Here is a 13024-nt window from a genome sequence, read left to right as displayed (position 1 = left end):
CCCCACCCACTGTGGTGTGGCCCTGCCTCTTGGCGTGATGACTCTTGCATCCGGCCGTCGCAGGTCCCTCAGGTCAGATGAACGGCATCCAGACTCCTACTGCACGTTCTTTACAGCAGCTCTGACTTGAGTTTAATCTCACTCTCTGATCCACTGAGAACAAATTTCTCTTGAAAACTGTTGCGAAATCACTGCATTGTCTCATTTCTGGCCCTTTATTTCTTTCTAATGACTGTCTTCTTCCACTTTCCATGCACACTGATGGTAGTGTAATGCACTTTTAACAAGTAAGCATTTTTAAACAAATTTCTCTATTTTTTGTAATGAAACAAAATGAAATGAAATAACACACCCCAGATTTTAAAACTCACAGTAATTTTCTGGCACAATCAGCATGTTATCTGAATCACATGTAGGTACTTTTAAATACAATCTAACAGTCTGAATGTGTTATTCACATGCTATTATATATTATACAGCTTGTGCACAAAAACACACCATATAACTACCTCACCTGCAACATGAAATCATTGCTATTAGTATGTGTCACAAACTGTAATTTCAATTGTACTGGATATTATTTAAATGAAATAATTTATTTATACAAAACCATCATTTTTTGTAGACTCTTACAATTAAAATATGCTTAAAACTCTTGTTTTGTTAAAGTGACCACCAGCACCAAAAATCTAGATTTTCAACTCCTCCATAGGGTCACATGGTAAAAAAAATTACATTTCGATTCAGATTCATTCATGTTTATTCTATGCTTTCATTTGGTGTTGGATAATTGTAAAGTGTATAATAATAAGTGAAAGTCCAGTTACTGTTTAGGTCTCTCAAATTGTAGTGTGTTTAACAGGTGAAGTCAAGGGTCACAAAACATTATTTAACAGACAAAATACCAAGTATATCGAGATATTTTCATCCAAAGTAATATTAAAGTTCCCACAAACATATGGTAACCAGTTAATAGCATTATTAATGCAATATATTTACTATATATTTGTTATATTATTATTATAATGGTAATTCATTTTATATGCACAAAATAAGTAATTATAGTGCACAAATTAAGTAATCTGAGAGCAGGAATTATTCATTCATAAGCACAAATTAGTTTTTATTTTAATGACACCTGCACCTGTCACTAATCTGTGAGCCTTGAACCTCAATAAAAGTTTTTTCTACCATGTGACTTCTATTCTGAGATGTGGTTATGTTGTTGGTTGCTACAAGAAAATCAGGAAGGCTCATTCTGATGGTCGAATGAATATCAGTTTAATTTGAACAAGATTAACAGAAGCTCATTTTTCGATTGGCAGGGTCAGGTTTGTTGGACAGTAGGGCAAGCAAGTTAGCTTGTAGATGTAAATCATCTTCAAGCTAAAAAAAGTCCAGAAATAAATAGCTGTTTGCAGTTTAGCTATTGAAGTCAACTCATTTCCCCAGTAGCCTTTTTCTTTAATAGCTCCTGGCTACATATAGAGAAAATATCGCTGCCATTGTTTAGACTGACTGTGTTTCTGTACTGATGCTTGCTTCTGTCTAAACCTCCTCTTCTTTTTTGCCCCATGCCGTCAACCCGGCTCCGATTTATCCGGGAATTCTGGGAACCCTAGGTCCTCCAGGTTAGACCACAGTGGTTTGATGGTTTTGATACGTACTGTGGTACATGCTCTTCGATGGGATTTGTGTGTGTCTGTGTGGGGGGGGTGAGGGACAACGTTTAAAGTGAGCTTCATGCGTTCATCTGTGCAGGGTCGGGGTCAGTTCACTTCAAATGCTCACAGTTCAAAATCTGAATGTAAAACCAATCATGAGGTGTGATGATGTGTGGCAAAGCTTTTATAGCTTAGGAATTTGAGTCAGTGGGTTTCAAGGGCATCACTTGCTAATGCTTTGAAGATGAATTAATCCCAGCCCTGATCTCTTGATCTCTTTCATAATGCGTTTGTTTAATATTGTGGTATCTTGTTGTGAGAAAATTGAAAGACTTATGTTGACTGTTAAAACCTCGTGTTGGCAGTTGTGTTGTGACCCTCTCTTCACCCCACAGGACAGGCTGGACATCTCACATAAACACACACAAGAAATCCTTAGATCCTTACTTAGAGGAAAATTATTTATTCATTTTAAATCTTTTTTTTTCTCTACTCATCTTTCTGGCAAAGAAAAAACTTTCTCAGAGGCAAAGCTGCTCTAGATAGACATTTTTTAAAACTTAAGTTAAAGCTATATGGGTGGAAATAAACAACACGTTTGCTAACTGGCAAACTTAACAAAAAAGGTACAACAAAAAAAGGACCTTCAACGAGGACGAAACAACTTCTGCTCTGCCTCTGAGAAATTTGGAAAATGACAAAAATGACAACTGAAATTGCATGTAAAAAGCAAAAATGAGGGGCTCATTGTTCCTTAACAATGCACCATCTTTTATCAGAATTGGATTTTTGCACTTGTCAATAAAATAAGAGGGTTAGGGTTAGCCTAACCTTAACCCTATACATTTCTAAATAGAATTTACAGAAACACATTTTGACCAATGAAGTTGAACAATTCTTAAATAAAATCCACTTTTTAATTGATAAATGAAATCAAACTGATCCCAGCCCAGAATATAATGAACAGAAACTTGTATATACAGTATTATTATGTTATTTCTCTATTATACCGTACCTGACCTTTGAAACCTGTGACATCTGCATCTGAAGGTGCACCCGGCCTACAGGGTCCTCGTGGACCCCCTGGAAGTGGCGGCGTTAAAGGCGAGAAGGGCATTTCTGGTGCTCCAGGACAGCCTGGCTTCCCTGGACAGAAGGGAGAAATTGGTGTTCCAGGATTCCCAGTAAGATCGTATTAAATTTGCTAAATTTGTTTTACCTTAAAGTTTAAGTATCTAACAAAAAAAACATCTTAATCTCAACATCTTAATCATCTTGGGGACGGTCAACCATGTGATTAACTGAAGTGCAACTGCCTGTTCTTTCTTTCAAGGGTACCCCTGGTTCTCCTGGTGCCCCTGGTATAAAGGGAGACATTGGTCTGCCTGGCGTTCCTGGATTCCCTGGTTAGTCCACAATACTGTAAACAGTATTTTCTCAATCTTCCTACCATCCAGTACTGTATTTCAATGTTAAGTGTTCATCATAGGCAAAGCCCATAGATTTTTTTGTCTGTATTTTTGCCAGGACCTAAGGGAGAGTCAGGACTCCCCGGTGGCAATGGTCTTCCTGGAGATCCTGGAGAAGTAGGACTACCTGGTGGGTGACCACATTGGGCTTTTAAGTTACAGTGAATAGTGAGCATGACCATGATGTGCTGCAGCATAATTTTCTTAAAGTCTGTTTACATGTTACGCGTATTTAAAATTTTATATTTGTCTCTGTAATATTTGACCTCTAGGCCCTCCTGGTGACCCTGGTGTACCTCCAACTCCAATCGTGGTGAAGGGCGAGCAAGGACCCCCTGGTCCTCAGGGCGTGCGAGGTAGTCCGGGACCAAATGGTGCTCCTGGACGCGATGGTCCCCCAGGTTGGTGAATCTGGACTCTTTGATGGGACCTGAAGAAAGTCAGTTAGATGAGTTTCAGTCAGGGTTGTGAAAATATAAGTGTACCGCTTGTGATAAATTTCTACCACTGTTATTATTGCAGTAGCAAACAGCTGACACAAGGGGGAACCTTCTGACAAAATTTTGTAGATTGCTGTAAATACACATTCATCAGTGTTTGTCAGTAGTGATAAAAAAAGAAACACATTTATAGTTCTCTGGAAAGATGTTACATTTCAGGTTTATCTTTTTTACAAAATACCTGTATTACAAAATATAAGATTTCGCAATAAAATGCAGTTATAGCCACTCCATTGCTATTTACAGTATAATTAACAAAAAATAGAGAACAATAAAAACAAGTAAAATTCTAAAAATGCTGTATCAACTGTGAACCCTATTAGCATCTTTAAAACTCCACACCTGCAGTTCAGGGTTAGGGTTAGCGTCCTAGCCCAAGCTAAGCTAATTATAGGTTATTTTATTTTGAAAGCTCCTCCAGAGCCACAGAAAATGTTTACAGGTGTACATTGAACTTGATGTGTAAAATTAAAGCAATGCCGATTTAAAGTTATCTCTGTTTGTTCATTTAACAACAGAGTACTCTCTCCCTGTTCTCAGGTCAACCTGGTAACCCTGGAGATCCTGGTTCGGAGGGTCCTCCTGGCTTCAGCGGCCCCCCTGGCAGGAAGGGAGACAATGGACCTGCCGGCCAGCCTGGTACGTAAAGCATCCACCTGAACACGAGACTGTGGTTGAACTTTGTGGTCTAATGATGTGTTTTTCCAACAGTATTGCAGATACTCAACAATCTCTATGATCCTGATTAAGCCCCAACTGTTGCGCAGTGGCTTCCCATTTCAAATATATGCTTTACCTCTTATCTCAGGTCAGCGTGGCTACCCTGGTCCCCCTGGTTCAGATGGTCCTCAGGGTCCTCCTGGTCTTCCAGGAACAGCCTCTGCAGCCCATGGCTTCCTCATCACCCGACATAGCCAGGGTCAGGAAGTGCCCTTCTGTCCCGAGGGAACAAACCTCATCTACGACGGTTACTCCCTGCTGTACGTGCAGGGCAACGAGAGGGCACACGGACAGGACCTTGGTACAAAGCAGTTTTGTTTTTATTTGACCAGAAAGTCATAGACTGAAGAGGTAAATGTAAGAACCTTATTTTGTCATATATTTAACCATCCTCTTCCTTTCCCAGGCACAGCCGGCAGCTGTCTGCGCAGGTTCAGCACCATGCCCTTCATGTTCTGCAACATCAACAACGTCTGCAACTTCGCCTCCCGCAACGATTACTCATACTGGCTGTCAACTCCCGAGCCCATGCCCATGTCCATGGCCCCCATCACTGGAGAGGGCATCAAGCCTTTCATCAGCAGGTAGGGACGGATGAAGGGTTGAAGAAGTTGACGGCAGGAGTAGAGCTGGATGTGGAGTATTTAATTTACATTTCTTTGTGTGTAGGTGTGCGGTGTGTGAAGCTCCAGCCATGGTGATTGCAGTCCACAGTCAGACCATCCAGATTCCTTCATGCCCTGCAAACTGGGAAGCTCTGTGGATAGGATACTCCTTCATGATGGTAGGACATGATACATATACGCATTTATACTTAGCACCTTTGTTTATAAAAATGCCTTTTCTAGCCCCTAAATCCTACATGCTTTAACCCAAACTTTTGTCCTAACTTAATCATAAAACCAAATCTAAACCCTCCAGGATGTTAAGACCAACCTAAATGCCCTTACTGTCCAAAAATGTTCCCACTTTCAAGCTCTAAAACTCTAATAATTTTACACCATGTCAAACAAAGTCTTAGGCTAAGAGAACTTTTTGTTATTCAAATTGTTTTAGTTCTCAAACTGCACTTTTCCTAAAAAGGAAATTAAAAATTAAAGATTTCTGCATGTGACTTTTGCTACACTCCTGCTGTGAGATCTGAATATGTATGCGTGGTGTGGTTCTTTGCCCTGAGCTCAGGCTCACAGGCTTATGCTATCAGGCTGCACACTTCTCACCTTGCAAAGTGCCTTAGTAGCCACACGTACAGATTGAGACACAGTTCCAGTTTTTATGTATATATTCACATATTCTTGTATTTTGCAGCGCAATACAAATCCTGTCTTTCCTTTCCCCCCCAGCACACCAGCGCAGGTGCAGAGGGCTCCGGTCAGGCCCTGGCCTCCCCTGGCTCCTGCCTGGAGGAGTTCCGCAGCGCTCCCTTCATCGAGTGCCACGGCAGGGGGACATGCAACTACTATGGCAACTCCTACAGCTTCTGGCTGGCCACTGTAGAACCCTCTGAGATGTTCAGGTACGGACACATGTGACAGCAGAAGGCAGGCAGAGGTTTACACTGAATGATATTTTTTGCAGCATTTGAATCACAATTTAATTTTTTAATACAGATTTGATATTTTGTATGTATATGTGTTGACATAGTGGAGCATTTAGCAGCTAGAGAACCAGAGGCTCTGAGCCTCTCTTCTGATTGGCTGACTGTTCTCTGGGTGATAAAATAAAAATATAGCAGATTTCAGGTAAACACTCCTGCAAATCCTGCAAGGTGGGTCCAGGTGGGCAGGGCTTAGGGCATGGCTAAGAATGGTGACTGCTTTGTTGTGACATCACAAAGATCCAGAAGTCCTGACGGCTGGTTTTAAGGCTCAGTTTCTGAATACAGGCTGTGTACATTTCTCTGTGGACTGAGGCTTTGATACTTTCACAGTATTAATATAGGACCTAGACCTGCTTTATAATCAAAAAACCTTTATACCTACCTTTATACAATATGGGACCTTTAACCACCTTTAACCTTTGGCCCCTACAGGAAGCCCCAGTCGGAGACTCTCAAGGCGGGCAACCTACGGACGCGCGTCAGCCGTTGCGTGGTTTGTATGAAGAGGACGTAACGGCACATGGCAACAAGCAAACCCATCGTTGCCGGGGACACCCAATCAATAACAAGAGATGATTGGATGACAGGGGACAAATGAGGGTGGGGGGGGGGCGATGGTCGCCGTGGCGACAAGGTGGAATTCCTATGGTGCATTGTCTTCCGGAAAAAAGAAAAAACCTACAACTCAAACAATGGTGCTACTGTGCAACACAGCTTAAAAAAAAACAACAAAAACAAACAAAAAAAAAAAACTGACGTAAATAAATCTTACATTTAGTCTTTGTTTTTCTTAAGAAGTACCTCAAAATGAAAGCAGAAAAATATCCACTAAATGGTGCCATGACGGATGTGTGACAACAAAAGTTCATTTTTCATTCTTTTCCCCTCTTTCCCAAAAGGATCGTTTCCTTTCTTTTTCTTTTTTTTTGTGAAAAAAAATCACTTTTGATGTTGGTGCAACAAAAATGTGATACTGTACATCCATTTCTAGACAGAAGTGCTCTTTTTATTTTTTTATTTTTTGGCCTTATTGATGAGGACTGGATGGTTACCAAATCGGCACTTTGACTTCGGAACATCCAAGATGAGATGCACTGACGATGAGCTTTCCCTTAGTGAGACTGACTGCCTTTTTTTTTATTACTAGCTCTTCATTCACACCTTCTTTCTCTCTCTTCCTGTCATTTTTCTGTCGTTTTACGTTACATTTGGTGGTACTAACCCTGCTATAGCCCGCCTGCTAACACCATCAGCCGACACCTTTCTCTTATTTTTTTTTTTTTTGTAAGAAATAAAATGTGTATATTGTGTAAAACACCTTTTGTTTTTAGTGTATTAGGTCTTGAGTCAGTACCAGCTGTTTGAGACAATTTCCACACACTCACACATTCACACACAAACACACACACACATACTCATTCACTTCATTGCTCACTGACACACATCAACTCAGACATTGTACAAAGTAAGGCTTTTATGAATGAAACAGTATTTTATATATAATAAATATATATTTGAAAAAAAGAGGATTAAAAGGTATATAAACTTTATTTGGCTGTGGGGAGATTGTTCACTGTTTTCAACCACAAAAAGGTCATTCATTTCACCGAACAATAAAGCTAACTACTGAGCACAGACAGAGCCATTTTCCCTAGAACATAACAGTCTTGTATGATATTAACGATGCCAATCGCTTAAACCTTTTGTATTCAATGTGTAGAATTAATAAATGTTGAACTGAAATAAAGGGGATTTGCTTTTAGATAGTCTAATGATTGGGGGATGTTACAGATATTTTTGGAAAAAAAAAAGGATTTGACTTAAATCTTGGCTCCTTGATTAGAAAACCACGAGATTTGTTTTGTGCTTTTTTAACATTTCCGGGTGCTGGGCTTTGATGTATAAAAAGAGGGCCCGAAGTTCTGGGGGCCCCCCATTTGCACCCAAAACCTACAAATCCACTTTCACTGGCTTGAATTTGAATCCAAAACTGGTTCAAGTATTCACACAGGTGTCTGAACATTGAAATCAGGTGTAACACATCAGGTGTACAGACTCCTGATATACTGTAAGTCTACAAGGGCTGTTTGGGGGGGGGGATAAATATTTTCCTGTTATTTTATTGTTATTTTTATTTTTTCAGAACTGCTTTTATGAATTCTAATTTTGTCAAACTGGGGTGCGATTAAAATTTGTTTTGTGTTTTTTTTTTCTTTTTTGTTTTGTTTTCATGTTATGTTATCCAGAAGTTGTTATAAACTTTTAAGACTGAAATAAATACTATGTCCAAAGTGTCGTCTCCTGAGAATAAATGATTATCTCCAAGAGAAAATAATGGAATCTCCCACAGTGAATAAGCAGCATCATGTACATTTTCGGTTTTTATTCGTTTTATTTCCAGACACTGACAAATTTTACAAGTGTCAAAACTTTTACTTTTGTATTATTATTATTATGTTATAATAATAATAAAGCCACGCTGCCGAACCTATAGCTACCAGAAGGGTTAATATCTATGCTGACCCGTTCTGTAACATCTCGGACACTCTGCTGTTTGCCTTGAAGCTGAAGGCCAAAAACAGGTTTCAGTGCTAGTGATGGGCTGTGTTTGTGACCCCATTTGAAACTTTTCCTGAGTAAGAACCAGCCCCTGGTTCCAAATATAAATGAACAATGCTGGTTAACAGCATTGGCTTGTCATGACAACGGGGACAGCAAGGTGACATAGCTAACCACAGCCCCACTGTGACATCCTCAGACATTTATACAAAGATTAAATACAAGATGACCCCAGTACTGGGCAAACAAACCGGACTGCAGATGTTAAAGGAGCTGACCAGAATGAAGAACTACTCCAGCTGTGTGCACGAGGCGGGTAACTGACAGTAAGGATGACAATGTGCTTAATTTGCATCCAGTTTATATCAGCAGGTTTTGGGTGGGGTTATGGGTGGAAATGCTGCTATTGATTAGTCATTTCAAGACCTTAAATCCCAAATCGTTTAAAGTATCTCCAGAAGTCTCCTATTACTGTCAGTGACCAGCAGATGGCAGCATCACAGCACAGAGTCAGAGGATACACACTGTCCAACAAAGAAAAAACATGGAGTCAGAGTGAATACTACAGTAGATATTCCTATAATTCTTCCTCATGAACACATTAAGTGTCTAATCCTGCATTAATATTTGGTTTATTCTGGCTGGCACAACATTTTATAATGACTCTAATATATCACTAAATTTGATATGCATAATATTACAACAACAGTATGTCTAACTACAGGGGGACATATCTTAAACTGATGTCTGATTCCTCTTGCATGCTTCGGTATTTAAAAGTATATTAATGCCATAAAATAATATTTAGTCATAAATCAAAGTTAAGGACCTTTTCTTTTTTAAAGTTTAAGAACATATTTTCTGAAAATGTATACATTCACTCCCTGATGACCATGTAATGCTGAAATTTTTTTCAGGCACCATTCATTCACTGCACACAGTGGAAGCAAAACTGAAGGCCAAAAAAAGGATCAAATGGCAAGATTTCTTTTCACTAAAATATCAAAGAAGCAGAAAAGAAGAAGTGGTTTTTAAAAATATTAACAGGCAAAAATCAAAGAGAAACTTTTTGTTTGCTCCTCAAAATATAAAATCTGCAGAAATCATCATAATATTATCATAATATTATATGTCAGCAGAAATCCAATTAAGCAGAAAATAAAATGCATTGGATGCCTCTTTAAAAACAGGAAAACTGCAACAATATTGAAAATGGAGAAAATCCAAAAGAAATCACAGCATCACATTAAAAGGCTAAAAACTAAGCTCTGACAATATGTGAGAAATTAAATCATATTTTTTCCTGTTTCTCTGATGCTCATCTGTCCACCAGGTAACACTTTTTTAAAATGGTCAGATTTTGCTCAGTTCAACAGATACTTGCTCCTTCAAATAAAATAAAAACATACTATAGCAATTAAAGCCAGGGAGCCAAAACATTGAGGGTTTCTTCCCCCCTCTTTTGTTTTTCTCCACGTGGTAGCTGTTGCTGTTGTCTCAGTTTCATAAGCCGTTTGAGGCTACAGGCTTTCTTGGCTAATCTACTTCCTGAGTCGTACTGGCTGAGCTGCAGAGACAAGAGAGGATCGGAGGTGAGGTGGTCTGTGTTTGTATCCAGGCCTGTTGTCTCAGCTCTCTAAGCTGGTTACAGCCACAACTGCCTGCCAGTTCCTGGAAAGACATGCTGATCTTTTGTCTGAGTGTGTTTCCCCCCTGGCTTCCACTCCGTGCACAAAGGTAAGTTTGGGTCGCACAAAAAGACACAAAGCATGGCTGGTGGTGGCAGGGAGGATCCCCGGTGCTTTTAGAGCCCATCCCATTACTAAAAAACGGATTACATGTTGCCTAAGCTCAAAGGCCGAGGTGTCCTGCCAAAGTGTCCTCAAGCAAGATGCAGAATCCCTGCTCAGTCATGATAAGTATCTCAGAATGAGCACATCAGCTAAATGTGCATGAATATTAATTCTTTCATATTATTATAACAGAGGACATTTAAGGATCCCGACATCCTGATGCTGCATCCTCGTCATCACGTGGCCTTTCTATCTGCAATTTTTGTTCCTAGTTTAAGTCTACCATCTGGGCTAAGTCCACATTACGAATTACGAAAGTGCCCTGATTCTGATTGTATTTCACTTTCCAAGTGAGAAAAGTGCTTGTTTTGAAAATGTTTTTTCAGTATGATCACTAAAAGTTCAAAGGTTAAGATAATATAAAGAAAAAAGAAAAGTTTGTATCCAGCCTCTACCTGAGAAGCCCAACAAAATGAAAATCTACTGATAGGTATTGAGTGTTGGATAAGTATTGTATTGGCAGTTCAAATTAAAACGGAAGCAAATGGTTGCAAAGGTTTGTGGGAAGTCCCAAAGCCTCCTTCATACAAATACAAAGAATCAAATTTCCTACCTGTAAATTAAATAGAGCTAGAGGACTGTCGGCCTCCACCCATGCAACAACAATGGTGCACTTTTGGAAATGTACAATAAACAAAACTAATATCGCAACACATCTAAAACCCATGCTATCGCTTCACCAGCTGCGGAACTACAGGCCAGAGGGTTAATCCATGGTCTAGTATGATTAGAGGGGAAGCTGGTGGCACAAACCTTATGGCAATGATCTCAGTCTCCTAACTACAAACAAATGAATCAAATTTCCTACTTAAAAAGAGAAAAATGAGCCCGTGAAGACAACCTTGTGAATATATCAACATTTAATATCATAGTTAAATGATATTAAAATAAAAGCTGGCCATTTTTAGGCTAGCTGTCAGCATAGAGAGTTTCTTTTATCCATTCGAAATCATTCACTTATTCACAATTCACTGCACACTATACAGGAAATCTTCTGAACAGAGCAGCTACCATCCAAGAACACTGATATAGTAGCTTTTAACTTGTGTTGTGCAGATCACACTGCAGCTGAAATTGGAGCAGGAATTCAGCTTTACATAAGTGTTAGCTTAATAGCAGCCATACATTTAATCATAAGACATCTATAGTATCTGATCTGATCTAGAAGATACCTGGAACCCCCATCGATGCTACCTAAATAGGAAACTTTGTAGGATGTGAAGACGAGCAGAAGCCCCACTCCTGTAAATGGAGTCTTTCTTGAAGACGGATGCTGTTGTTGAGCGTCAACAAGGTCAGGCCTCCCACTGGGTGACATTGAAATGAGATGAGGTTGGGTGAAACTCTGACGCATCCTCTCTCATTAGGTAAACCATCTGTGTGTTTGTGTGTTTGTGTGTGTGTGTGTGTGTGTTTGTGTGAGGGGTTAGCCGGGGGATTCCAGGGACTTCAAATACGCTTGCTGACGAAGATGCTGAGAGCTGCACTAATAGTTGCAAAAAGACGCGTACGTCAGATCTGCTCATTATACAGGCCAAGTGGAATCTAAGCTTCAGCCAACATCATGCACATAGACACACATGCACTCAAACACACACACAGGCAAACACAGTCCGGGTGTTGTTTTGAAACTCTACTACCAGTCTACATCCCCAGTGGGATGTCCATCAGTAATGAAACTCTAGCGGGTCACATGTTGGTGTTGAAATGCCCCCTGCCTGGACAGCCGCCCTTGTCCTCATCTCACACACACAGTTGTATACATCACTACGCCTCCAGGTATCACTGTGGAGACCTGTCAGTCAGCAAGGAAGCTGTGGCTGCTCTCCCCCAGGCTGCAGGGGGGGATTGCTAGACAAAGACATCCAGGGCGTCATCTGTAGGATTATAGACTACGTCAGAGAACGTCCCATTACCCAAAGGTCACAGCTTCGTTCTGGAAACAGCCAAACCTGCTCTATCAACTCCAACATTTTTTCCGGAACATTCACTATGAATGAATATACGTCAGCCTTGTTTAATTAGATGTAACTCACTCTCAAGTGGCCATATTGGGGAACACTAAGCTGTGAATGTGTGCAGAGCCATGGCTGTCAACAAAGTCACTGAGGTCATGGCTTCAGATTTGTTTTTCCGGGGGGGGGGGGGGGGGTTAGCTACCTCTGCTGAAGTTATGTTCGTATAATTTAAAGTTTCTTTTTAGATTTCAGGTAGATCAGCCCACGCTTGTCTTGCTTATATGACATTTCACCCCTAAAAGCCTTCACCAGGCATATGTACCTGTTGCAAACAAATGGACAACAAAACCAAAGTACAGCACTAGAAAGAATAACAGAAGACAAAGTTGTATTTTCCTCACTAGTCCATAACTAATACAACTACAGTATTAAAGGCTAGTCACACTGGACAATGAACCAGATATGTGGTTGTAGAAGATGATGTATGATTGCTCCACAACTGGTGAGCTTACCACCTACTTCCTTTTAGTATTTTATTCTCAGGATTTTACATAATTTCATTTTATAAAGGGTTATTGAAAAATCCATCTGAGCTAGATAAGAAGCTAGGGGAACAGGTTCGCCTTCAAAAGATTATTTGTACCATACACACCTGTCTCAGAACTTGTCTGCAAATGTTCCTACTGGTGTGGTTCGGTTTT

General features: G+C 40.1%; 1 protein-coding gene across 2 annotated transcripts in view; it reads left to right on the top strand.

Moving 5' to 3' along the window:
- The window catches only part of col4a5 (collagen, type IV, alpha 5 (Alport syndrome)), a 48058-nt gene extending 39813 nt beyond the window's left edge, over positions 1–8245 (top strand). For both annotated transcript variants that reach the window (XM_071459804.1, XM_071459805.1), the window contains exons 40-49: positions 2715–2848; positions 2998–3070; positions 3192–3263; positions 3406–3534; positions 4174–4272; positions 4442–4654; positions 4760–4937; positions 5023–5137; positions 5697–5869; positions 6386–8245. In XM_071459804.1, the coding sequence (XP_071315905.1) occupies positions 2715–2848; positions 2998–3070; positions 3192–3263; positions 3406–3534; positions 4174–4272; positions 4442–4654; positions 4760–4937; positions 5023–5137; positions 5697–5869; positions 6386–6467 (1268 nt within the window). In that variant the 3' untranslated portion in view covers positions 6468–8245. The remainder of the gene's footprint in view (positions 1–2714; positions 2849–2997; positions 3071–3191; positions 3264–3405; positions 3535–4173; positions 4273–4441; positions 4655–4759; positions 4938–5022; positions 5138–5696; positions 5870–6385) is intronic.
- The last annotated feature ends 4779 nt before the right edge of the window (positions 8246–13024 follow it).

Source organism: Trachinotus anak, unplaced genomic scaffold, assembly GCF_046630095.1.
Source record: "Trachinotus anak isolate AG129_WGS33_773 ecotype Australia unplaced genomic scaffold, CSIRO_AGI_Tana_v1 ptg000023l, whole genome shotgun sequence".
Taxonomy (NCBI): Eukaryota; Metazoa; Chordata; class Actinopteri; order Carangiformes; family Carangidae; genus Trachinotus; species Trachinotus anak.
This window is presented reverse-complemented; position numbering and strand designations above follow the sequence as displayed.